This window comes from Apteryx mantelli, chromosome 4, assembly GCF_036417845.1.
Source record: "Apteryx mantelli isolate bAptMan1 chromosome 4, bAptMan1.hap1, whole genome shotgun sequence".
NCBI lineage: Eukaryota > Metazoa > Chordata > Aves > Apterygiformes > Apterygidae > Apteryx > Apteryx mantelli.
In genome coordinates this window covers 70,968,746-70,994,230 of record NC_089981.1, presented here as the reverse complement: position 1 = coordinate 70,994,230, position 25,485 = coordinate 70,968,746, and the positions used below count along the sequence as shown (strand labels likewise).

The window sequence follows — 25,485 nt, the reverse complement described above, 5'->3', positions numbered from 1 at the left end:
CGGTGGCTCCCGAAGAGCTTTTCCGTCCCCTCAAAGGGGCAGGGGGCACCGAGAGGCGTTAAAGCAAAACAGTCACGTCCTGGGGATCGGAATTAATCCAGTAACTCTTTATTTGACCCTAATGTTAGTTTACGGCAGGTGTAGCATTTGCATAATCATTCCTTCAGCTCAGTGTTAATTACTGTGTCTGAAGCGCCCTGCTAACGAGTTAACTGCATGACAAACTCAAGAAGGGAGTGAGAGGAAAACAGGTGTAAAATTAATCTAAGTAGGAGCACAGACTACATCAAAGCTGGCTCTAGCTAACAAAGTGAACTGTCAGCATTTGAGTCTCATTATTTCAATTTATTACCTGCTTGTGGCTGCAGTTAACAAATAATGCAAGTGTCTCGTAGCAGAGTGTAATAAAATCAGCAAGCTACACCTAGCAACATCTTAATGAAACTTGTTCATGTAATTTCCTTAGTACTTTTCTGCAGGGTTCTCATATAATATTGCATGTAATGCTTCTTCCTGAAACAACTTTACAGATACACTCTTCGATGCTGCAAGATAAATGTGAAAACATTTAATGGTTTTTCAGTGCTTGCTGAAGCTCTTTTGAGGCTGAAAGCCTCTTATGAGAATTAGGTATTTCTGTATATTATGTGCTTAATCTCTTATTCAGATCTAGAGTGTGGAAAGTTTATTTTCTTCTAAAAATAGCTGAGAAAATTTGCTGGCTTTTCCTGTCTGTAGAGTGAGAACTAAATATGCCAGGCATCTTTCAAGAAAAAAAAATTAAGATCTGGTAGAAACAAAATGTAGTGTCATTTGGTTTCTAGAATTCTGTACCAGGTATACTGGTACAGAGTATATACACAGAAGGCATCCTTTGTTAAGTGCATAAAACACAGAAATAGAATAAATTATATTGTAACTTATCAAAAATCTAAAATTAAATGGACTAATCATAGTAGTTTCAGCTGGTCTAAGACAAGGTGTCTGACTGAAATAGGACTAATCTTCTGTAGCTTGTTTTAAATAGCATAGCTCATTCTGTAAATATCTGTTTTATTTTTCCCTTAACTAATATTCTAAGTAAAAATTTGTATTTCAAATCAGATTTGTTTTTTAATGTAAATATTTTTTATAGGTTTTTGAAGCATGTGATGAAGATAACAAAGGCTATTTAAGCAGAGAGGACTTTAAAGTTGCCTTAGTAATGTTGTTTGGTTACAAACCCTCAAAGGTATATATTTTTATCATTTATGTTCTGAAGATTCAGCATATGTGGATGACTCATTGAGAACACTCTTTACAGACTGGTCTGTACTGATTGGAGTGAACTACACTAGGTTTGTTAAACAGAAATACTTGTAGATTCTTAAAGAAATTTTGTTATCTGGGAGCATTTATTTCAAAAGAAAACAATCAAACCACTACCTTTCCTGCTGAGAAGTTATTGCTCTAGACTGTGATTAGCAGAAGGATGCACTGTGCAGGTATGAAATAATTGATATACTGAGCTTATTGTAAAGCTGGAGATGAGATCCAAATTATTTTTTCTTACTAGTGATGCACTCTGTTTACTTTGAGGTACCATTTGGCAAGAAACTACTGCATGTCATAATAACAAATGCATATTCATAAAAGCATAGATATTTTTGGTTTTAAGTGAATGTTGGGCTTTTTCAGTCATGAAAATATAAATCAATAGCTGTATGAAGACATTAAGAAAAGAAAGGTTTATTGAAAGAAACCATGTGTTGCATACTCACAGGAAGATAAAGGATAAATCATGTGGCTCAATGCAGTTTTGTAAACTATGTTTCTACTGTAGTAGTGTAAGTGATCTCAAAAAGAGCATAAAGAACACATCAGTTAAATGTTAAAGTGCAAAAAACACTTTTACTGAAGTGTAAAAATAGTCATCTCTGATGTATTTTAGCTGTGGGTAAACTTTTTCCAAATGAGTTAGGGCCAGACCTAAAAATAATTTAAGCTTCTAAATTGTGTGTTAACTGCTGAATTTTGAACATGAAAATGCTCAGCTTCCCTTCACCCTAGATACTGCACTGAATGGCAGACCTCATCCTAAACTGCACCCTAAACTATATGCAAGCCTTGCTTTTGATATTAATATGCCTACATGTTAAAGCTTGGTTCCCAGACAGGCTCTGAACTGTATTAGTCTATCTGGCTTATACCCGTGTGTAGTCAGTATCTGAGAATTAGCTTGTTCTGTTTAAATTCTCTGAATTTTTCTTCCAGTAGGAGCTCTTAAAGCATGCTTACAGCATTCACACGAGACCTAGTTCTGTGTGTAAGCCACTGATGTCTCCTGCTTGGGAAGAGCATAAAAGTGAAGGACTCCCTGGAGGCAAGGGGATTCAAGTTTAGATATTTCTTCCTGAAAAGGTGCCAAGTCACACCTGCTGTCTCTCAAGGCAGGGCTGTGACCACCTGGCTGTAGACCATTCTGTCTGTGCAGCTGCACAAAAACTAATTAATGATATTGGTTCCCAGAGCAATTCTGTGTTCTTGTGGTTTTGCTAGCTCCTTAAGTGGTCCCAATTCCAGGAACTGTTACTTTCTCCAATGACTGACTACTCACTGTGAAATACTGAGAGTGCACTGGATTGACAGACACTTTTCTTTGCAGCTTTGATTAATGTGTATTAACTGTGGGGTATGACACATCCACATCTTTTGTGTTTCACTATTGGTTAGGCCTTGCAAGTGTTTTCTTCAACATTTTGGTGGTTTTAATCCAGTTCTGAGAAACATAACTTTCTCCATGCACCGGATAGGAACCAAATGCAGGAGTTAAGTTTTGATTGATAGTATCCAGCTCTTAAGTATTTTAATGTCAATTTTACTTTGTTGTCAAAATGACTAAAATCAAAGACTATAGTAACAGCACTTGTATTTCTTCAGAAGTCACTAAAACCAGTCCTGACATAGCGCTTTGAGGAGCTTTTCCAAGAAATAGGAAATGGTGTGTATATGGTACTAATTAAGTTAAGGCAAAAGTGTTTCCTAAACCACAGTACACACTAACATATATTTGTTAGTAGAAGTGGCAGTTGCTTAGCATTACCTGCGTTTTTAGTAAATTGAAGATATGTCATTTTTATAGCTCAGGTTTTTGTTTCTTCTTTAAATAAAAAGTAATACTAACTTTTCCCACAAGATGTCACCAAAAAACTCTTTACTGGAAGAAATGCAAACTAAGAATTTGAATCACATCCTACTCCACTTGCTTTTTCAAAATCATTTGATGAAATTTAACAAAATTCTATTCTCATTTTTTATAAAATACTATTTTCATATGGTTATTCTTAGCAGTTCGGAACTTGCTACTGTTTAAAACTAAGCCTTCTGAGACAGGTAACTAGGAAAGCATGAAAATGGAAAGAGATAAACCTGATTTTTGGACTGATACTGTATGTACATCCAATACATTTATCAGCACATACAAGTCATCATTTCTGGAAACTAACAGCACTGTGGGATCATGTTAGTGGGAGATAATATATTTTTCTTCTAAAAGTTTGATTCTATGGTTCCCTTTGCGCCCAAAGTATTAGAACTGATCTAAAATACTCTTATATATCAATAACCATTCAGCTTGCTAAATGCACATTCAGATCTTAAGTGTTTCAAACAAAAAGGGTACTGCAGGAATAGTAGTTTAAGGTAGAAAAATCTGTTGGCTGATGTAAACTCTATCAAAAATACCTCGAAAGTCATCTCATTCAGATGTTTTCATGTCATTGTCCCAGCCAAAGTTTCACTCTGAATACTCAGTGCAACATTTAGATCTAAACAAAAGCACTGTCTACACTGTACTTAGAAAGCTACACTGTGCCAGGCCAAAAAGCATGTCCAGCGTTTTCCCTGACCCAGCTCCGTGTGTTCATATCAGGACACTGGTAGCTTGGCATCTGCTGCTGAATGAGATGCCAGCGGCTTGGCATCCACAGTACAGAAGGGCACCCTGAGCTCAGAGTTGCTTATAAATTCCAGCTGCTCTTCTGGCATACCTTACTAAAGCCGTCTGAAAAGGACTCCCTAGTCTATTTGTCTGGCCACCACAGTCTATGTGAAAAGTGCTGCAGGCCAAATAGATTTTGTGGTGTTAGGCTAACTGGTCACAGCATGTTTGGCTGGTCCATCCTCCAGAAAAGGGTATGCTTAGATTTGCACTAAGAGCTGCTAACGTGTCATCTCCTCCCACGTCACTTGTCTCAGTGCTACAAGTATGTGTGGTCTTGTATTCTAACAGCATAGATGCAAGAGTTTGGGCTCAGGAGCGTGTACTCAGTCATGCTAAAAAGCACTATAAATATAGCCCTAGGTGAACCTCTGTGCTTTCTTGGACATACACTCCCATTCTGTTTAATAAATTGGTCAAAGACCTTTTCTAGTAATCTCTTGGTTAGCTACTAATTCAGTTCTGAAAATTACAATTTTGTTTTCCTCACCTCATTTAGCTTTTTTTTCTTTGCACAAAAATGTTAGTGAATGTCAGTAACACACTAATCAACATGTAAGTGTCACTCCCATGTTCCTATCAGAAAAAAATGTGAGTTAAGATCCTAATGAAGGACGGTAAAGGAGCTACGTAGTACATAACTTCAAACAGGAATGGACTGGTTTCAGGTTGGTTGTAGGAGAAATTGGATGATGCAAACATTTTATTGTTTCATTTTCCATTTTTTTAATCTCTATCTCTTTTAAAAAAAACTACTGTTTTACACAGTTTTACCATATGAATTTTGATCAAACTAGTTTTCAGGAAATACTTTGTTTCCAATCTGACTATTGAAACAGAAACTTCTTTCTTTGTTTCAAGGAAGTCACAAATTTGGATGCTGATTCTCAAAAAAATAATTTTGCATATTATCTTTTTTTTGTGCAATTGGGCTCCAATCTGTGTAAAGTTAACCATATTTGTTTAAGCATACTGAGTTTAAGATTGGGCTCCTGATTAGGATTTTGTTAGGACCTCTGATATATCTAATTTACTTGGCATGGAAGAGTTTTTGTAAAATTAAAATAAAATCTTTTCTTTCTTAAATGCCACGGATGATTTTGCAATATAACATGTAATATTATGATATCAAAATTTAGTTAAGTCACAGACTATTAATACAAAATGGAAATCATGTAGGAGTTCAAATTGATCACTTCTGGAAAAAAAAACAAAAAAAAAACCCGTGGTATGTTTCCTCTGTTCCAGGTGCAAGTGGATTCAGTAATGTCTTCTGTGCAATGAGAAAATTCAGATAATACACAAGCATGGAGCTGTCAATGATTTCAACTCCTTTTTCATTCATAATTTTAATAAATCAATAGCTTAGACGCTAAAGAGTTTTGAAGAACCTGGTATAGATTACTGATAAATGAGATACCCAAGGCTATGAAAGAGGATCATATGATTTCATTTAGTTTTGGAATACTTATAATGGTTTTGTGTTTAGTTTAGTTTGGAATTCACTTTTGAACTTATTCTTGCTCCTCAAAGTGGCGTTTCTTAATAGCAACATTATATAATTAGTGGTGATGATACAGAGAAGTAATTAGTAATTTCCAGTGTTCAAGTTGTTAAGTAATTAAAAAAGGTTTATCAGTTTTTTGATACTGTTCCACTGCTTAGCTGGATGAATACTGGAGTCTTACAACACAGTTCAATAAACATTTCTTTCTGCGACAACCCTTCCATTTATACAGTTCTGCTTGTTTTTTCCTGTCCTTGTGCTGCCCTCTCAATTGTACCAGTACATCTGTTTATGGGGCCATGTGGCAAATCATATTGTAGAACTGATTCATGTAAAAAAATAATGTGGCAAAAATTTGGTTATTTTTAACAGTAAGTTCCCTGATCCTCTTTGCCACATGACTTCACAAACATTTCTGTTGATACAGTTGAAGGGTGCTGTGAAGGCTGGGTCTGTTTTTTCTAGCACTGATGCCAAAAAAAATTCATTAAACCACACCCTTACTTGTAAATCTTTCATTTAGGCAAAAATACAGACTGAGCACTTTACTTGGATTTTTTCAAGAGAGCAACCACATATGAATATCTGATCTAAAAATAGTGAACTAACATATAAAGTTATCTTATGGATTTGTTACTGTCTAATTGGTTTGATTTTTTTTTTAAGATTATCTTTTTGTGTGTTTAGATGGCTTTACAGTCTGTACTAGTAGCACATAAATCACCAACTCTCAAAGATCAATGAAGAGGCGGCACTGTATTACAGGAGTCACTCTAGAAAAGGAAAATGGTATACTATAATTTTCTAGGCTCATATGTTACTCTGAAAGAGAAAAATAAATGGATGGAAAGCTTGTATTGCTTTTTATGGTTTCTCTTCCATAGTTATCCAATTGAATGGAAAGCTGTTCATGCAGGCAAGTTCAGTATGTTTAAGCAACCTCTGTTATTAAAGAAATTGTGCGTGTACAGAGCCTAGCAGTTGAAATCAGCATGTCTTTGTAATTCTGGAAACTGAGAGTGTAACAGTTCTTAATATGTGATTTTTTTCAAGAAGAAATAAGGAAAGAAACACTGGAAATCCGTAAGCTTGCATTTTAAGATTTGAATTGAGACAGCAGGTGGAGCTGAAGGAGCTGTGCTTTTGAACCACTGCAAAAAGAACAGAATATGAATAAATCAAAAGAAAGAGAAATGCAAATTATGTTATTTGATAAAGAAAAATTCCTACAGGATACAGTCACATTGCCTTCCAAAGAATATTAAATTGTTTAAAATGAGCATAAAGCACATATTAGAAAGACATAAGGAAAAATATTAGAGTCTGTTTAAATTTTGAACTAAAGTTACATTTATTTTTGCCAAAAAGTTTCTATCTTCAGAAATTTTTATATCAAGATTTTTGCACATTTCATGGGGAGGCCTGAAGTTTTGGGAGCAGGTTTTTCTTTCTTAATTTTTGCATTTTGCTTTGTTTTTAGAAGAACCAAATGGTCAATTAGGACAGAACTTACAAACTGTGTTTGTATTTCAAGTTCTTTCATTTTCAGTTCATTAAAAAGATGAGATAAATGTACATATGAAGAGTTTCATACAGTACACAAGAGAAATAACTAACCCAGTTTTACCAATCAGTTTTATTAGGAAACTGTATCTGAGGCTATAGAGCATCTTGGAGCCTTCACTCACTGCTGGGAATGATGCTAGATATGTTGTTTATGCAGTATCCTGTGTGTCTTTATCCATGACATGCAAGTGCTATTGACTTAGGAAAGTTCATGTTCCTCTCCAGTCTAAAGAAAGATGAGATGGCAGCTAGCAAGAAGTAAAAGTAAACAGAAGCATTATACTCAAGTTTAAAAGATATTGAAAGGTTTCTGTGATCTTCCATTTTTATTTCTGTGTTTATTTATAAAATTAAAATTATTCATAGTTATTTGACCACAGTTATGCATATTTTTAAGGAGAAAAAATAAATGAGCTTTTTTTTGCAGAGAGATTTATTTATATTTTCCATTTTCTAGGTATATTACTTGAAAAGTTTTTAAATCTCATGAGCACAAAGAAGGCTGTGCAGCTCTTCGATAGTGAAACAAGGCACATATTCACAGCTTTTGACATGCAAGGTAACTTTTTTCTCCTCTGCTCAATATTTTGAGTATTAATTTAAATCTGAAACAAATAAATAGAATACTTAAAGGAAATAAAATGAGGTTAAAGAGTGTCCCAGTTGCTGCAAAGTGAAGTAACAAAGTAGGAGAGTAACAAAGACCTTGATGATATTTCTATTAGCAAAGTCAGGGTCAGTAAGCTGCAGGGTTCTGGACAGCAGTTTTGGGCTGTCCGTTGTGCTGTTAGCTCCTCCAGCTATTAAAACAAATTTCTAGCCATTCGCCATACCTATTTGCTGTTACCACCTCTCATTATTTCTGTTATTCATACTCAGCTATCTCCTCTCATTAATTTAGGCCACATACTCTGCAGATTTCTGTCCCTGGTGACAGCTATAGATCTTTTTACCCATCATGATAGACCAAGGAAGGGAAACCAAAGCAACAAGGATTTTCTTTAGTTCTCGGTGAGAAATAGATGGGGTGATTCTTTTTCATTCCTGCTAGACAGCAAAGAGGATCTCTCTTTCAAAATGAAAAAAGGAGAACTACATCAAGAGCCTCTGAGCCAATGGACATGCACCATTCAGATGATCCTTTCTGTGTTTTTCCCTGACATGAAATAGGTCTATGGCCCACAGAAAGTGAAGTGCAACACATGGCAGATCAGATATTGGGATGATCAGATAAGCATCCATTGCAGTTTTTTGCCATAAACCAAAAATAACTTTTTAAGTGTTATCTTTTCAGTGAGTTATTTCAAGGAACTTAACCATTTCAAGTGCTGTAAGTGCTTTTGTTTGTCTTGCTGTCTGTTGCACGCAAGATGTGATAGCCCTTTTTGAGGTGCTTTATTTTTCAGTTGGATCTGGAAATGAATTGATAGATAAAGTGATCAGTTGATATCATTCTGATGTAACGTATTTAGGAGCTTAAGTTTGCAGCAGGATTAATCAGAAGGAAAAATACGTTATGAAAGGAAGTTTTTTGAAACAGTGCTCAGAGTAGCTAACAAAGATCTCAGTAAAAATGATAGATTTGGAACACAATTTTACATATTGTAGAGTCTATATTTTGAAAGTTTCACATGTGTAAAATTTTCTATTCAGTATCACCATTTTTAAAACTAAAGCTTTTAAATATGAGAGTTGTAGATGTTGTAGGCACAGTACTTTTGAACAGAGTTCACAATGGCACAAAGGAATTGCTAGTATAAAGTCCTTCTTAGATCCTTCATCCACCCCCCCCTTTTAATATAGCCGTTTCCTAAAATATTTTGCAAGTACAGTAACTTTAAAGCGTGTATAAGCATATCAGAAATGTGAATTGATTAGATAGCAAATAAACATAATTGTATTAAGTAGTCAGTTTTTAAAGAAACCATTTATATTATTTTTTTCTTTTCTAATCTTGATTTAAAAGACAGAGGATTTTTGACTTTGGAAGACTTCAAGAAAGCCTTCAATTCCATTTCTCCAAAATTATTTGAAAGAATCGTAGTTGAAGCCTTCAGGTAAGATTGACAGAAAGTTCCTTGTTGTTAGATAGCAGTCTTTTTGTTGTGTATATTTCAGTTAATTGAAATGATTAGATTCTATCATGCAACAAAAGACACAAGCTTCAGCACATTACTGTGTCAATGTCCTTATATGCTTTACATAAAATCCAAGAAAAGGAATATGCCCAGCATCTTGAATATATATTGCAAAATTCAATAAATATTACCAAATACAGAACAGCCTGCACTGTTTCTTGAGAAGCCTAAAATTATTTACTTTCACATTTTCCTGATGTAGTCAAGAAATCAGCATTTAAGAGCTATCTCTTGAAAAATTCAGAGATACAACTGTAATGCTTATTGTAATAGACAGTAGTGGTGAGATTTCCTATAAGCTAAATTTGGCTCAGGATTGAAAGGGTAAAATTTGAAGGAGTAATTTGTAGATTGTAAAAAATTTGATCTTACTCTGCAGTTGCAAGTGGACACTGTTTCAAACACTGCCTTGAAAGGTATTAAACTTTCTTTTGGTGATGTAAATGACTTGTCTGAAAGCAACTTGGTCATTGAAAGAATTCCCTCACTATTGCAGGCAAGACATCAGACAGCTGTTTGAGCACCATCTTTAAAAGATGTTAGTTTTCATGCAATTTTCAAGAATACAATTGTGTGAGGGATGTTAACCTCCATTTGAACTCATATAAACAATCTATGTGTTCAGCTTCAAGGCTGGGAAATTGTTTACTGACGACTGAATAATTTTCTGATTTTATAGGCTATATATTAATAAGCACCTTCATGTTACTCAGTAATAACAACAAAAGAGTCGTGTGGCATCATATAATATGAAACTGAGATTACAGGCAGTATCTGGTCTGAACTTTATTGATATACTACAGATTAGGTGAAGATGACCTGTAATGATGTGGTGTTGGTTTTGTGTGCTTGGGTTTTTGGGGAGCTTTGGGAAGGTTTTCTTTCTTGTATATGTCACAGTACAGTGCATATTTAAGCATTATAGCAGAACAGGAATAGGTATGTGCATCTTTTAGGCCACTAACGTGGGATAACAAAATCAAAGTGTAGACTGACTAATGTCTTAGATGATCCTCTTGTCTTTTTGCACTAAAGATGTAATACATTTTGAGGAAAGTAATTATTTTAAGAAGGTTGTTTTAGGACTTTTGAAAGCAAGGGAGCTTGTTGCAGCAAAGTCTATAAAGTGATACTTAATAATCATGTTATCAGACTAAAGTGAGGTGTAAAGATTTTGATAAACGTAAACACAGTTTACAGTGCACACTGTATTACAAAAAGAGTAAAATTCTACAACTCATATTATTCGAAAAGAGAAGAGAAATGCTGGTGTTTATGCCCTCCACAGGTTTGAAAAGTTGTGTAATATATTTTTCTTATGATCTCCAAGCGATTTTGCTATCATTTTGGGGTACATTGTCCGGAAACGTAAATGTAAGCAGAATAGCTTGAGGCACTACCCTTTTAAAGCATTTTATTTTAAGAACTTTTATGAAGGGCCTAATGTTCAGTTTTTCTGTCCTGAGATTAGTTAATGCTTTTTAGGTCAGGAAAGCATACGCAATTGCTGTTCATGTTGTTTTATTTTGTGTTTTTAATATATTGCTTTATTATTTTTCTTATTTTAAGAATTATCAAATAAATTTAGCCTTAGCTTCATATTGGAAAAGAGTTCTCAAAACCTATGTCTACATTAGCAATTAATACAACATGTACTGGTCAAGTCTATAGAGCAGAAAGTTTATGCTGAGGACCCAACGTCTATGCAGCATTCACTGAAGGGATTACTTGGACTAATTTGAATCTGGTGGATAGACTGAATGCCCACTAGGAGTTGGAGTGCTTTGGGTGCGTGCCTGGAGCACATCTTTCAGTTTAATTTCCTCTGCAAGGAATGCAGTTTGCATACTCAGAGATCACTCTGTGATGTGAGCCATAGTACAATCAGCAGGGAGGACTGGGAAACTCAATTCAAAAAGGCTCTCCAAATCTTAGGTAAAAAATAGTGACACATTATTGAGACAAGAAAAAGCTTAATAGCTATATTTCAGAGCTTTATGAAATTGTCATATGAATAACTTCTTCTGTTTATTTATAAAATTTTCAGTTTAATGGAGATGCTATCTCCAAACCACTTCATGTACTGGTACTGGTGGGCTCCTTTAATTTTTGATAGCTTTGTATTGAACTGTTGGATATATTATTTTATTATACTTTAAAAAAAGTAAAATGTTACAGCCAATGCTAAACCTTTGGTTAGCACTACACAGGTTTAAGGGAAAGGAAAGAGAAGGAAAGAGGAAAAAAAAGTTAAAAGCACGTACTTAATTCTAACTTCTGTATTTACCATATAGAGTAAGAAATTATTTTCTGCTACTGAGCATAATTCTCAATGTATTCTTTGACATAAAAATGAAAATAAAGGTATTTGCACTGTGCAAAACTCAAGGAGGGGAGAACATCAGTAATTGATATGCATTAAGAATGAAGGACCCTGCTGAAATCGTTTAACTTTCAGTAGATTCACCCTAAATATTTAAAACTTACATAATTGTAATTTGAGATACTAATACATGCCAAACTCTAAAATACTTTTGAATGAATCACTTTTCAAAGTCATCTCTTCCATCTGACCACGAGTTACCTACTTTCATTTGCTTATAATTTGTATGAAAGTAAGGTCCTACTGTAAATTTAATATTCAGGATAAAATATTCAAATCCACTTGCAACCCTTGAGCTCTGAATATCTCACGTAATACATATACAAGCAAAATCCAAGAGTCCTATGCCAAGGTTAGAATAGTACAGGTTTTGGATATGTAATTACTTCATTTGTAGGTGTGCAAAATGCTCTTAATGAGGCATCCATACACTTTGCATCGATTTTACCAAACTTGAGACTTTAAAATGAAATTCTTTTATTTACCATTCATATATTTTATTAATGCTAAAATAGACTTAAAATGTTTAATATAATATAGTAAGAAGCCGGGTAAAGAGTAAGGAATATTTTTCTAACCTACTTGTACAACAACTGTTATGCAAAAAATCTTGTTATGACTACAGAGAAGACACACTGATATGTAAACTCAAGAATTTATTGCTAGTAAAACTGAAATATCAACAGTCTAATCAAAAAAATATTATTAGTCCAAATCTAATTATTGCAGAAAAAGAAAGAAAAAGAAAACAATACAATATTACAAAAAAGGTCTCAGTAATAATACAGTTAAATTTGTTATGCACACACTTCCTAGTATCTACCCCTTTTTCTGGTGTTATTCTCAGTCTTCCTTCCATTGCACCTCTGGGTCCTGAAGTTGACAGCTTCAATCTCAGGGGCAGAGTATGGTGAATTGCCACTATCCCGAGTCTTTTAAGAGGAGGAGTATGATGTTCATATTGATGATTTCATCTTTCTCATGCTAGGATCCACGTACATCCAAATTTACTATATATGGCATGTATGTAATATGTTAGATACTTTGTTCTCTTTGATATTCCTAAAACTAGCTTTGTCCAATTCCCAGAGCTGCAATTCTTTAACTGACCATTGGTGAGTTGTTTATGGCCTTGGTCTGCAAGTGTTAGCCTGTGCCTATATCTTATCATCCCATGCCTGTACTCCTCTACCCTATATGCACTCTCTCTCTACTTCTCAAGGCCCCTGTTATCATACTAGGCCTGTATTTCTCTACACTAAGTCATTATCTTGAAGTCATAAATATTTCATTTTGCATAGAACAAATTCTTATTGCTCCTATCTATATAAAACTGTTTGCATTGTATAAAAATAAGCAAAACAAATTAGGCATAGCCACCTGGTCTTTAGAAGAACTGCTGTTACAGCTAAACCAAGTAAAAAGCTCCAGACCAGTGAAGCAAGCTCAGACAAACCAAGTCTGACAAGCCTCAGGCCTTGCAAACTCAGTACAAAGCTTGTGGCCTGTTACAAGCAATAGCTATATTGTGTTTATTGGAATACAGGGCTACAAAACGTACAGTTGCTATCTCTGCTTCACTTTAATACTGTATATTCTTTTACAAATGTATAAAGATGTATTGAATTAATTTGAATTAGTAATAGGGACTTTGGTTTGGGGTGGTGTTAAATGCTCTGTTTTATGAAAGAAAAGATACCTGATTTAGCAGTTTTTCTTAGTATGGTAAGTGGGCAGTTTTTTTCTGTATTTTATGCCATGAAAATAGGACCAGTGCAAATACATTTTCATCTCATACTGTTAAAATAATATTTAATGTAGATGATGTTTCTCCTGATGTATTGTTTTCTTACAGACATTAGTAGTATCCTGCATAGTTAGTTGTTGCTAAAGTTTTCCAAAATGCAAGTGTTTTCAATTTAGATTTGATTGTATTAACTGACCATAATCCTGGCTGATTTTATATTTACAGTATTGTAACTTTTTAGTGTTTCTGAGCTAATATTGCAGTTATATTGAACAAAATGCTCAAATGCTTATCGTGTATCTGGTGTGCATCTGATTAAAATGCCACTGTACCATAAAAACCCAACTCATGCCCGACACAGAAATTGCAGAAGTACTTAGTATGGTAAATGGTTTGATGATATGCTCTTTCTTGGTGTGGCTTTTTTAAATGGATACCATACAAAAGAATTTCTTTATAATAAGGCTGTTGTTCTGCATTTGGGAACATAGATATGGAATGTGACATATCCTTCGCAATAAGGATTTGTAATTTCTTGTTCTCTGTAAATGAACATGTTTTTTAAAGTGGGATTCAAATTCTTGAAGAAAAAATATCAAGTAATATTTTGTTCCGTTGTGAATATGAATGTGTCATCTAAATGGAATTACACAATATTATTAATTACTGCTGCTAAGAAAATATTTGTCTTAGCTGTATCATTTCTATAGAAAGATAGATATTTGTATGTTAAATCCTTAGACTAGAATAATGGAAGTGGTAACAGAAATAAACTGAAAACCAATCACATGTGAATGAACTAACAAATGATGAAAAATGCCTTAAAAAACAAAAGTGGACAGATAAGTCTCATACAGTTTTTAAAGCTAGCAAGCCTACATCAGATCTTAAGGAAGAAAAGAAGGCATTCATGATCTGCATGTTATGCTGCTATATTCTTAGATTGATAGGATCACACACTAGATGTATTTTAGTACTTTTGTATATATTAGTTCTTTCCATACTAAAAATGATCTAATTGTTTCATTTTTTTTTTCATATAATTATCTAGTAACAAGAAAATAACCTGGTTTGGAGAGCCACCCCACAGAAGACATCTTAGGCTCTTTTATGCAAGTTTGATTTATAGACATGTACTGCAGAGCACAGTGAATATGAAACATTCATCTTCCTATGGCTAGTTGCCATGGGAACATCGTACACAGTACAATGTCATTCCAGCTCCGGTGATGCCTGCGGTAGTTTATTCCTTTGTTGTTTTTGTTTCTTAAGCAACTGTCTTGCAGCCTTTCATATTATCACACTTAATCACCTACACAAGTCTGTTTTCTTATCTCTTGAGAACCATCTCTAACAGAAAAGATCCATTTTTGTCTGCGCGTGCATATGTGTGTAGGTACATTTCTTTTTTCCTAGTCATTGGTTAAAAGCTGGTCCCATGCCCACAGATAATATACTGTTGCCCTAAAACTGGTAAAAGAAGATGGTAAACCAGACTGAATATCAGAATTCCCCAGGAGTCCAGATAAAGTCAATGTCATCTAAAAATGTTTGGCTGACCTGGCCCAGCATCTTTATTTACTATCTCCTGTCATGGACTGGACTTCGACTATTTTTCCATAACCAATATCTCACTCCAGGAAGACAGGAAGAAAAATAATCCAATAGATTCTCCTACCTGTCCTTAGATGGCATTCATGAGGTGAAGAATCCAGCAGCTGTCATAGTACCCACTCCATTTCACCCTTATGAGATAAGAAATGAGAGGAGCTGAAAAAAAAAAGGCCCTCTTAATTAATCTAAAAGAATACTAATGATGTTCGAGGCAATAAGAGGAGCAAAACAGTTCCTCCTTAGGTAGAACAGGTCTAGAGATTATAGTGTTTGTCTAGGAACCCAAGGCTCTGTTTGATACAGACTTGAAAACAGGTCAGTAGGCCTGATCTTGCATCTGTCACTCGTAAGAGCCTAGTTTAAAGGATAAAGCCTCATATTTATAATACCTGCATGGTAGTAGTGTGTGTTTGTGCATAGCAATGCCACTTCGTAACTAACTAATAATAAAGGAAAAGAGAATGCTCCTCTTGGGAAAGTTACTTCCTACAAAGCAGTTCATTTAATTATTTTTGTTAAGAATTTTTCCTGGACTTTAATGTTTGATCTGTGTGACTCCTCCATAGAATTTCTCCTAAATAATAGGATGTGGAAACCTCTCCCAATTTTGTAACTGATTATATTTCTATTTCATATTAGATCTCTGTGAAATACTATCATAAGCTAATTGTGGTGTTAATAAGGTTTTTTAATAATTGTTTTTTACAATGTGGGGTTTTGTAATGAATTAAAGGGATCTGCCTAAGCCTAAACTGGATAGTTAAAACACTAGAGAATGGACTAGTTAAAATACTAGAGCGCAGCACTAATACTCTATTTGCATTACAGAGAAATTAAATAATTTTTATACTGAGAAACAGTTACGCTAACACAAGTTCATGTTTTTCAAGGCAGTACCTATTTGATGCTTCATTACACAGGGAACTGATCCACAGTTCACAATTAAGACTGTAAGTGTCTCAAGCTCAGGTAAGTGAGGTGATGTTCTGGGAGAAAACACGCATGGTTGAAAACCTTTAGTAGAAAATCCTGAATTAACACCTAAAGATAGATATATCTTATGGGTTATTATTGATAATGTATTTGGTTTGGTTTTCCTTTCCATAACTCTGTTTCCAAATTTGTAAACTGATTATTTAACTACATATTTTGCTACTATAAGTTCAAATTATTCATTAGCACTAATGCTGGTCTAATAAAAAACATCTCCAGGTAAATCTACCAGGAATTGGGCATACAATTCCTTTTGGAGCAATAAATCAATGCACTTTTCAGTGCATGGAGCTTTCATTATAAATAAATCTGACACCAGACCATCTTACGAAAAATTTGAAACTGAATTTTTAGCAGACATAACCTACATCTGTTTTCCCAGTCTTCCAGAAAAGTCACTTTTGTGTATATCGGTTTAACTGAATGTAAAAGAACTGCTAGTACACTTGGATTAAGCACACACATGAATTTTTGCAGGTTTGAGACCTGGCATGTGAATGCTGTATGAAGTCCCACATGTTTACACATTCATTCTTTCTAAATAATTCAGCATATTTTTTTCTAATTTGGGAAAAAATGACTGCATAAAACAAATTTTGAAATAATTTTTTAAAAGCTAAACCTCTGGCATAAAGATAGTATTTAAATGATTTTTTTGTCTATTTTTGAGGGTCTGGCAAAACAAGCATTAGCAATTATGTTAGCAAATTTTAGTAAGTCACTGCCTCATGCCTCTTACTTATGACTCCTGCCATTCACACTGGCCTTCTTTCATTGGTCCTTGAAGTGCAAAGTAAATTGCCTTAGCATAAACCATTCTCAGTGGCAGTTTATGTGAATCCACTTCATTTTGCATTACCATGAAGTAGGAGTACGCACATGGTCAGTTACCATATTACGGCTACGGTGCTATAACTTATTAAAATGTTCTAAAGCCACCATAAATGCTCAGCATGTCATGTCCTCAGGGCTCTCTTTCAAAGACAGTTTCTTTCAGATAGGATAAAACTGTAAGATATAATTAAAAGGATGAGAAGGTAGCACTATAAAATAGACCAAATTCACAACATCAAAGATTGAATTTTTTTTTTACTATGAATAACATCTGGTATAGTAGCAGTGCAGATATCTTTTGTCTCACCTGCCAAAATGCTACAACTATGAAGCAGTTGCTTTTAGCAGTGTAAAAGTAGCTTATATTTATTCAGTCTAGTGATCTCTTTAGAGGGACTACCTATGCAGATGCTGATTATTTTTTAACGATGTTGGATGGTAGAAACTGGGAAAAAGACAGACCCCACCAAACTGATTTCAAATCAACTATTAAACAGCCATTAGAAGAGAACAATTCTTGTTCATTTTCTTCCAGAGCTGAACCTCTACCCTAAAGGGGAAAATGTTTCTTAATCTCCTTCAGAGCATGCTTTTTATTAAAACTAGGATTTTCCTTAACACCAAAAAAAGGATGATTTTAAGCAAAATAAACTGTACCTTTTATTTGAAGTGTAATCTGTGATGTATGCTGCTAGCCTCGAATGCAGGTATGTTTGGAATTTTTTTTACTTTAATCAATAGAGAATAATATCAATAGCAACAACTCTTTGCAGTAGCAAAAATATGTTTGCAAAGTCTAGGGTCCCTTTATGGTGGATGAAAACTGTGACAAAAATCAAAATGAGCCAGTCTATAACATATTAGAACAGCCTTCCTGTCAAATTATTGGCCAGTTGTGTTTTAAGATTTTAGATATTGTTCTTTTTTCTTACAATCTTTGCTGCATTTTGAGAATGCTAATCAGCTTCAGAACTGCAGCACAATTGAAAAGAGGATATTGTAATAATACATGTTAACAAATTAATACCTAGTTTAAAGAGATACCTGATGACAGCACATGTTTTTAACACAACAGACTAAGTCATTACTTGATTTAATAAATACTCTCAAGTTAACTGGCAGCATGTATTGTTTATGAGATAGCTACACAGTGACCATTTACTTCCTCTTTTTTTTTTTTAATTAAGAATCAAATATTATTAATAGCATTTAAATAATACGTCTATTCTTAGCAATCCCTATATGCACCCATTTGGCAATGTTTATAGAATTATTCATGTTTCAGTTTTAGTAATATTTCTGTGGATTTTTTAACTGACTTCTTACAAAGTAAGGCATTTAAGATATTGTGTGTCTTCTTGCTGATACCTTTGGAACGTACAGACAGGTTTCAATGAAATATCGCAAAGTAATGAGGTCTTATAAATAATTGGATTTCTGAAATATTCATAAAAATAGAGGAACCAAGCAGAAGAGAGCGATGCTGTAAGTGTCCCAGCAGAGGAAAGGGCTGTTATGTGAGTTAGTGAATCTTAATGGACACCAGAGAATCTGCATGGAAGAAAGACCTTATAAACACCCAACTACAGAAAAGCTTCAGACAAAGATTTCATCTTAGACTCTAAAGTCAGTCAATCATAAGACACAAATCTGTAGGAAATCAGGTGTCATTAATTCCACTATTCACAGAAGTATTTGTTTAGTCAGGTTTATAACTACTGTATTCTTGTGTTGTAATATTTCCCTCAGAAGTTTGAAAAACATAATGCCATAAATTCTGAAGGATTTAATAGTCTAAGATGATTTCTAAAGTTTTAAAATGTGTCTACTGAAATTTTTCCCCAAATCTTTCATATATTGTACACATTTTCTTAAAATACGTATGATAAGGGGAGAAGATCACCTTTTAATCATAGAATCATAGAAGAATTAAGATTGCAGATACCCTTGACCATGTGCTTTGTCTTGTGTTTTGGTAATGATACACAAAATCCTACTATCATAAAAAAGGCCACAGCATAGCACAGAGATGTGTGGTGACAAGAGGCAATGGACATAAGTTGTTTCAGGGGAAAATCTGTCTGAATATAGGAAAAAAGTTCTTCACCACTGAGAATAATTAAATGTTGGAATAGGTTACCCAGAGAAGTGGTGGAATTTCCCTTGCTGGAAAGATTCAAGGCTCAGTCTGACAGGGCCCTGGATAACCTAATCTTATGCCCTGCTTTCAACATAAGGTTGGACCAGATGATCTCCAGAGGTCCCTTTCAATCCAGATTTGTGTATCATTGCGTGCTTCTGTGATTTTTGTGATAGCACAAGAACCTCAGAAGTCGCATGATACTCAGTAGCACTTGAGAGACTTAGTTAAGGACTAGGGTCATGTAGTACTAACCAGTATATTCCAGTAGTAAACTTGGCAGCAAATTCTATTCTTACTTCTATTGGTCTTTATCTGCTGGTTTATTCCATATATATATATATGGTATATGCACTGTAATGCCAAATGCAATGTTAATTCCTTACATAAGTTAGTGAATATAAATACACAGCAGCATTGTCCTCTGCTTATGTCTAAATATATATAATAAGCTGTCACTAGAGTTTTGGAGCATAAGTGTTATTCCAGTATCAGGAGCTAATAAATTGTTCCTTATATTAATTGTATATTGAAAAGTAATAACTCTGTAATCTTTTAAACAGTTTAGTGTAATTTAAAGGACTTTTGAAGCTTTATTTGAAAGAATTACATCAACTATTTACTCTTTCTCTTGGCATATTATGTTGGAAGGTTAATAAAGTCTTCAAGCTAACTTTTTAATGCTGACAAACTGCTTCATAAACACTTAAAATGGACTCTAATATAGAGTCATCTAGTGAAAAAGGTCAGTAAGGAGTCACTGCTTCACTTAATTAACAAGACTATAATTAAGTAATTTGTTCTCCTGCCCTGAGCTATGTGGTGTTCTTTTTCCTGAGGATTGATTTTAGAAAATTAGTGTATTATATTTATTTTCATGTATGTGCAGAGCACAGCAATTCTGTTGTGCAGACCCATTCCTCTGTTTTTCACACTTTAAATCTTGACTGTTCAGGACTGGAAGTTTCTCATAGTCAGCTCCTTCTGGTAGTGAATTTTCCTGTTCATGTGCTGATGTCCTTCATTTAGAAGAAAGTAAACAATCATCATACCTCACATGTAGGCATGAAAATAGCTGAAGAGCAAATGAATTTTAGAGACTATATGTTCTGAAGTTAAGTGATTAGGTATTCAGTGATCATGAATTTCCCCCTGAGCAGTAGCAGTATTTAGAATTTAATGTGCTTGGAAAATATTGTGCTTGGATGTTAACTGTGCTCCAGACCAGTGGGTTGTAAAAGCTTGGACATTTTCATCTTTTATATTGTTTTATATTTTCAATATTAGGGGTGGAAAACCTAAGTAGTTACATAGAAGTTGGGAAAAAATTCATCCTGTTCTTCAGTTGTTGTAGTCCTTGGCAGCAACAAATAATAATACAAGTCCACAGCTCAACTCAGCAGCTTTAATGGGGAATCAGTTTTGTATCACAAAGCATTCTTGACAGTCTTTAGGGTTATTCAGGTTAAATTGTTTTAAACATCTGAAATATCAGGAAAATCCAGCATGGTTGCAGGTGTCCATCCACAACCAGGAACAAATGTGATTTACCTCGGTGACCAGGGAGAGATGCATTCTCTGATCTGACTGGCTTGATTGCTGAGGTCAGTGCTGCCTACTCCAGGCTTTCAGGTATTTCCTGATGGTCTGGGAACAGTTTGCTGGCCAGGATGTGCAGGGTCTGCTTTGCAGGGAATAATAGTGAATAAAAGTACACGTTTATTTTCATTTGAGATGTAGTCCTCAAATAGGTAGAGGGGAGAAGTTGGCAAAAGTCCTAGGAAACAGTGAAGAATAGTGTGAACAAACAGAGTCCTATTTAAACAGGATGCAGAGAAATAATAATAGTAAAAAAAAACAAAAAACCCCACTTACATGCGTGCTTTTTTAACAAGTGCCAGAAGCCTAACATATAAGATGGGAGAGTAGAATGCTTTGCTTTATACAAAGATTATTAACATTACAGATTTAGTGAAAACTTGGTGAAAGGAGGTAGGTCAGTAAAACATGGACTAAATCATGCTAATGCAGGAATGAAACTATATATTAAAGAAAACTTAGAGTCAAATCAGATTAAGAACTTAATTGTGCCAGCATAATCAAATACCTATGGACTAAAATTCAAGACCTAAGCAGGAGAAGCAGAATATTATGACTATATTATTGATTATCCAAATAAGATAGTGGCAGAGACTGTTACACAAGGAGGGAGACAAAATAGATTGCAGAAATGGGAAGCATGGTAGTAACAGGAGACTTCAGTTAACCCAAGGCTAGGTGAGCTTCTGGGATTAAATTTCTAGATGCTGTTAGTGAATCCTTCAGGGAAGTCACAAAAATAGAAGCAACTCTTGACGTCATCCTAAGCAATAGGCAAACCTGGTTCAAAATATTATTGCCAAAGGGCTCCCCTATGGCCCAAAGACCATAATGGCATTAAGCTCAGCGTCTATGCAGGAATAAAGAAAAGCTATGAAATCCACTACTTTTTTCTTGAATTTGAACAGGAGCTACATAAACACAAGTGAGGAAGTTTGCTAAGAGTAAAAATAAAGCAGCAGCAAATAAGTAATCCTTTGCAAGCAGCGTGCAGATTATTTAACAACATAGTATTGGAGCTTTGGAGCAAATGCATAACACCTGTCAAAAAGAATAGAAAAATAGAATAGAAAGAAACCTAACAAAAGAGGGTAGGGAAAGCTGTTAAAAATAAGAAGACATTCTTTAAAAAGTTGAAGCTTTGTCCAAATGAAGAAAGTAGGAAGGACTGTAAATTCTGTTAGACTAAATGTAAAATCATAAGCAGGCAAAAAAAGTCTGAGGAACAACTCATAAAAGACATAAAGACATAATAATCTTTTCCATATATATCAGAAGACAGAATCCCACCAGAGTTTTAAACTATGCAAACACACAGTGAAAGCACACAAGGATTCACGGAAAAGTTAAGGCAATAACAGAAGAACTGAAAAATTTTTGGTATTGTGTTCCACATCAGGAACCATGGGGAAGGTTCCCATTCCAGAATCCTTATCATATCATATATGTGCTGATGTTTAGAAGAAAGATCTAAGAACAAGGTTATCTGAAGCAAATTACAAAATGCGCCCTACTGTGGAATAGGGAGGCACCTTGACTCCTCATTTTATATTCTGACTTTTGTACAAAACTGCCTCTATTTTTTATTTCATCATTTATCATTCTGGTTTTCTAGGGAAACAAGTCTTATGCAGTCACACTTTGTCAATCCCATCTTAATTATTTTTAATACACTGGCCCATTTCAACCAAACTGGATACAAATAAAATCACAAAAATCCTGAGTTTTTAGAACTTAGATTTTTGGCAGCCTACATTGTTTTCTGGCTGAAGCAGAGAACATACTACTTATTCATTCTGAGAAACAGAAGCAGGTTATCTGTTAATGGTATTTACTCATTTCTTACACTTATGTGGTTTTTCAACATACATACAGTTTCAGTTAGCTGCCTCTTATTCAGCCATACAACTAGGGAATAGATCCTGAAAACACAGAAGCTGTGAAAGGAGAAGGAAGAGGGTGAGAAGCATGAAGAGAACTGGAAGTATTGTAAAGGGAAAAGTCACTAGGGAATTGAGTTATTCTGGTAGGGAGATGTAGGAAATCTATAGTAGGCTAGATTTCATTATTTCTCTACTCATTAAACATCTTGTTTCTGTTCCTCTAAGTAATTTTTTTCTAAAAGAGAAAATTGGATTGATGCTGACAGCATCTGTTATTTGGCAAGGCTAATTCCTTATGACACTATTAAACCCTTTTTACCCTGCCATAACCCTGTCAGGGTTTTTGAAGAGAATATTTTTTGTGCTTATGAAAGACAGCAAGAAAACCAAAATGGACAGAATAATGGGAGGCTGGAGCATGACAGGTGGTTGGATTTCTTGCATACTCTGTAATAGTTTAGAACCAAACTTTTTCAAGTTTTTATATTATTATGTAGCCTTTCAGGTAGACAATGTGATATCTATATGTTAAGTCTTAAAAATCTTTCAGAGAATGCTTACTAAAGTTAACCTGTTTGCTATTCTGTGCAGCTTTCAAGACATGAAGCCAGGACTAAAGCTTTCCGCCTCCTGATTGCTTAAGTAATTGTTTTGTCCATGGCATTCTGCTTTTTAAGTCCCACATTAGCTCCTTTTTCTTAACTGCATCAAATTTGCACTTTTCTCTGCCTCCAAGACCCTGACACATTTATGAAGCAATGTGTATCTTAGATGCTAACTCATTTTGTCTTTTGGCCTTCCAGCAAGACCATTCTTGGTAGCCTCACTCTCTTCTCCATTCTTGACTTCATACCTCTGCCCAAGTTAACACATGCCTTTATTTTTACTTTGGAATATTTTCTGCATCATCTAATTTTTTGTAAATAGTGATAAAAATAGTTGAATATTAAAACTATACTGGCTGTTTAGAAATTATATTAAAAATTGTATAGTTATTAGTAGGCAAGTTACTGTGGGCAAGGTGTGAAAGAATGGAAATCAAGGATGAAACTGAATGGGATAAAGTATTGGAAAGGAATGACACAAATAGGAAGTAGAAGTTGTTCAAAGATAAATGAATGTATGTCCTAATGTTATGCATGTTGCTTAGCAACAAGCAGTAAAAATGTGGATGAAGAAGTAAGTACAAAAAGTAATTAAAGGAAAGAGGCATATGCATGGCATGGTACAGTATAATAATCAGGAATACAAAAAAGATGAAAAAGCAAAATGGAGAAAAAACGGATTTAAAGAATGTTAAGATAAATATTGAAACACTTCTTATTCTTTGTAGATTGATTTTTTCCCTGTAACATTAGGTAGCAAAAATAGACAGCAACTTCCTCTGTAATAATGCCTTAATATAATATATTGACCCTAAGGGAAACATAAATTTCAAAACATGAATTCACTATAAAGAAAAATGTAAAAGATTCTAAAATAATAAACTGAAAAAACATGATAAAAGTTTATTTTTCAACCTAGAATTAACATAGATTTTTAATTATCTTAGTTACTTAGAATATGAGCATCTGAAATAATACCACTCTCTTTCAGCAAGAATCCAGTTTGCTGGCGGCTTCTGCCTCTGAATCACTTCTAGAAAGAGTGTTTTCTTGTGGTTGCTTTTAAAGATTCATGTTCTAATGCTTCACATAGATAAAATTCCCTATAGTACAGTTTTGCACTTGACTGTTTTCAAATATGATTTTTAATTTATGGAGGATTTATTATCAAAATGTATCAAAACAAATTTCAGGGATTTTTTTCTTCAGCACTCTTGAATAAGAAAGTTACACTATGGGTGTCCAACATGAACAGATCAATGAATATTTTTAGAATGGTTGTCTTGTAAGAAGAGTGAGAGGACCTGTTTTATTTACCTGCCAAAGTTACTGCATACTCTTCAGCAAATTGCTGTGCTATTTGTACCACAGTTTCCTCATTGCAAAGTGACATTTCTCACCAGTCACAATGAGCACCTTAGTATCATAATCGTTAATGCTTTTACAAAGTTTCAGTATTCATACAGTGATCATACCTTAATGTAGGACCACAAAATATTATTATAAAGTATGCCAGTTATTACATGAATCTTATAATGGTCATAAGGAATAAAAATTACTGAAAAACAGGCTACTTAACAATTGAGACCACTTTAAATTAAGTTCTTGTCTGTTTTTCAGCTGTAGTTTCTAAATTTGTTATGAATATTGTAATTTGAATAATAACTTGAATAAAACCATGTGGTAACAAGGTCCTGAAATCTAAAATTAGGAGGGAGGACTCTGTAGATGATGTTTGGAAATTTGCATATAAAAATATGGAATAATTTTTTGCATTGATAAAATATTTTATAGAAAGAGATCAACCAGAAAAATATACACAAATGATGTTGAGGAAAATTTTCCATAATTTTAATAAATTATTCATATTTTAACAATGCTTTAATTTTTTAGCATTTAATAGTTATTATAGACAAATACTTTTTCTGTGGTTGGGCTGCCCATTATTGTTTTCTGTTATCTCTAAGAGTTTCAGTTGAAAATGGTGTGCAACCATTGCAATACATGGGCAAACTCCTACTTCAAACCCCCTCAGGGTATTGGTCCCGAAGGGAACATGTGTCCGGTTGAAAAGGAGACTGGAACTGTGGAAGTGGAATAAGGGAGATGAAAAGGTGGATCAGAACCAGTTTGATGAGAAGGGATTTGATGAAGAGAGGAGCAGGACTGACTGGGCAAACTATGAAGGAGAAGAGATTCACTAGAATGGGCAAGAAGCTTGGACACAAAGATTGGGTCTGCAAACTATGGGAAATAGCTGGAAGAGGTGGCAGATATGAGCGAGAGAGAGATGCTGTAAGGAGCTGGGACGCAAAAGGTCTGATTAGGAGCTGGGCAGAGAATTGGAAAGGATTCCAAAGAGTTGAGACTATGACTTGATATGTATAGTAAGGACAACTGGAATGAAGAAGACTGAAAAGAAGAAACTGTCTCTATGTAGGCAATAAGAATAGGGCTAGGATGAGAAGATGGTGAGAAAAAAAGGGCAAGTCTACAG

At 34.4% G+C, this 25,485-nt stretch overlaps 1 protein-coding gene across 1 annotated transcript in view; it reads left to right on the top strand.

Moving 5' to 3' along the window:
* The first annotated feature begins 1,141 nt into the window (after positions 1 to 1,141).
* The window catches only part of EFCAB11 (EF-hand calcium binding domain 11), a 69,991-nt gene continuing 45,647 nt past the window's right edge, over positions 1,142 to 25,485 (top strand). Inside the window, 4 exon segments of the mRNA XM_067295612.1 lie at positions 1,142 to 1,231; positions 5,228 to 5,271; positions 7,508 to 7,611; positions 9,019 to 9,109. Of these exon segments, the coding sequence (XP_067151713.1) occupies positions 1,205 to 1,231; positions 5,228 to 5,271; positions 7,508 to 7,611; positions 9,019 to 9,109 (266 nt within the window). The 5' untranslated portion in view covers positions 1,142 to 1,204.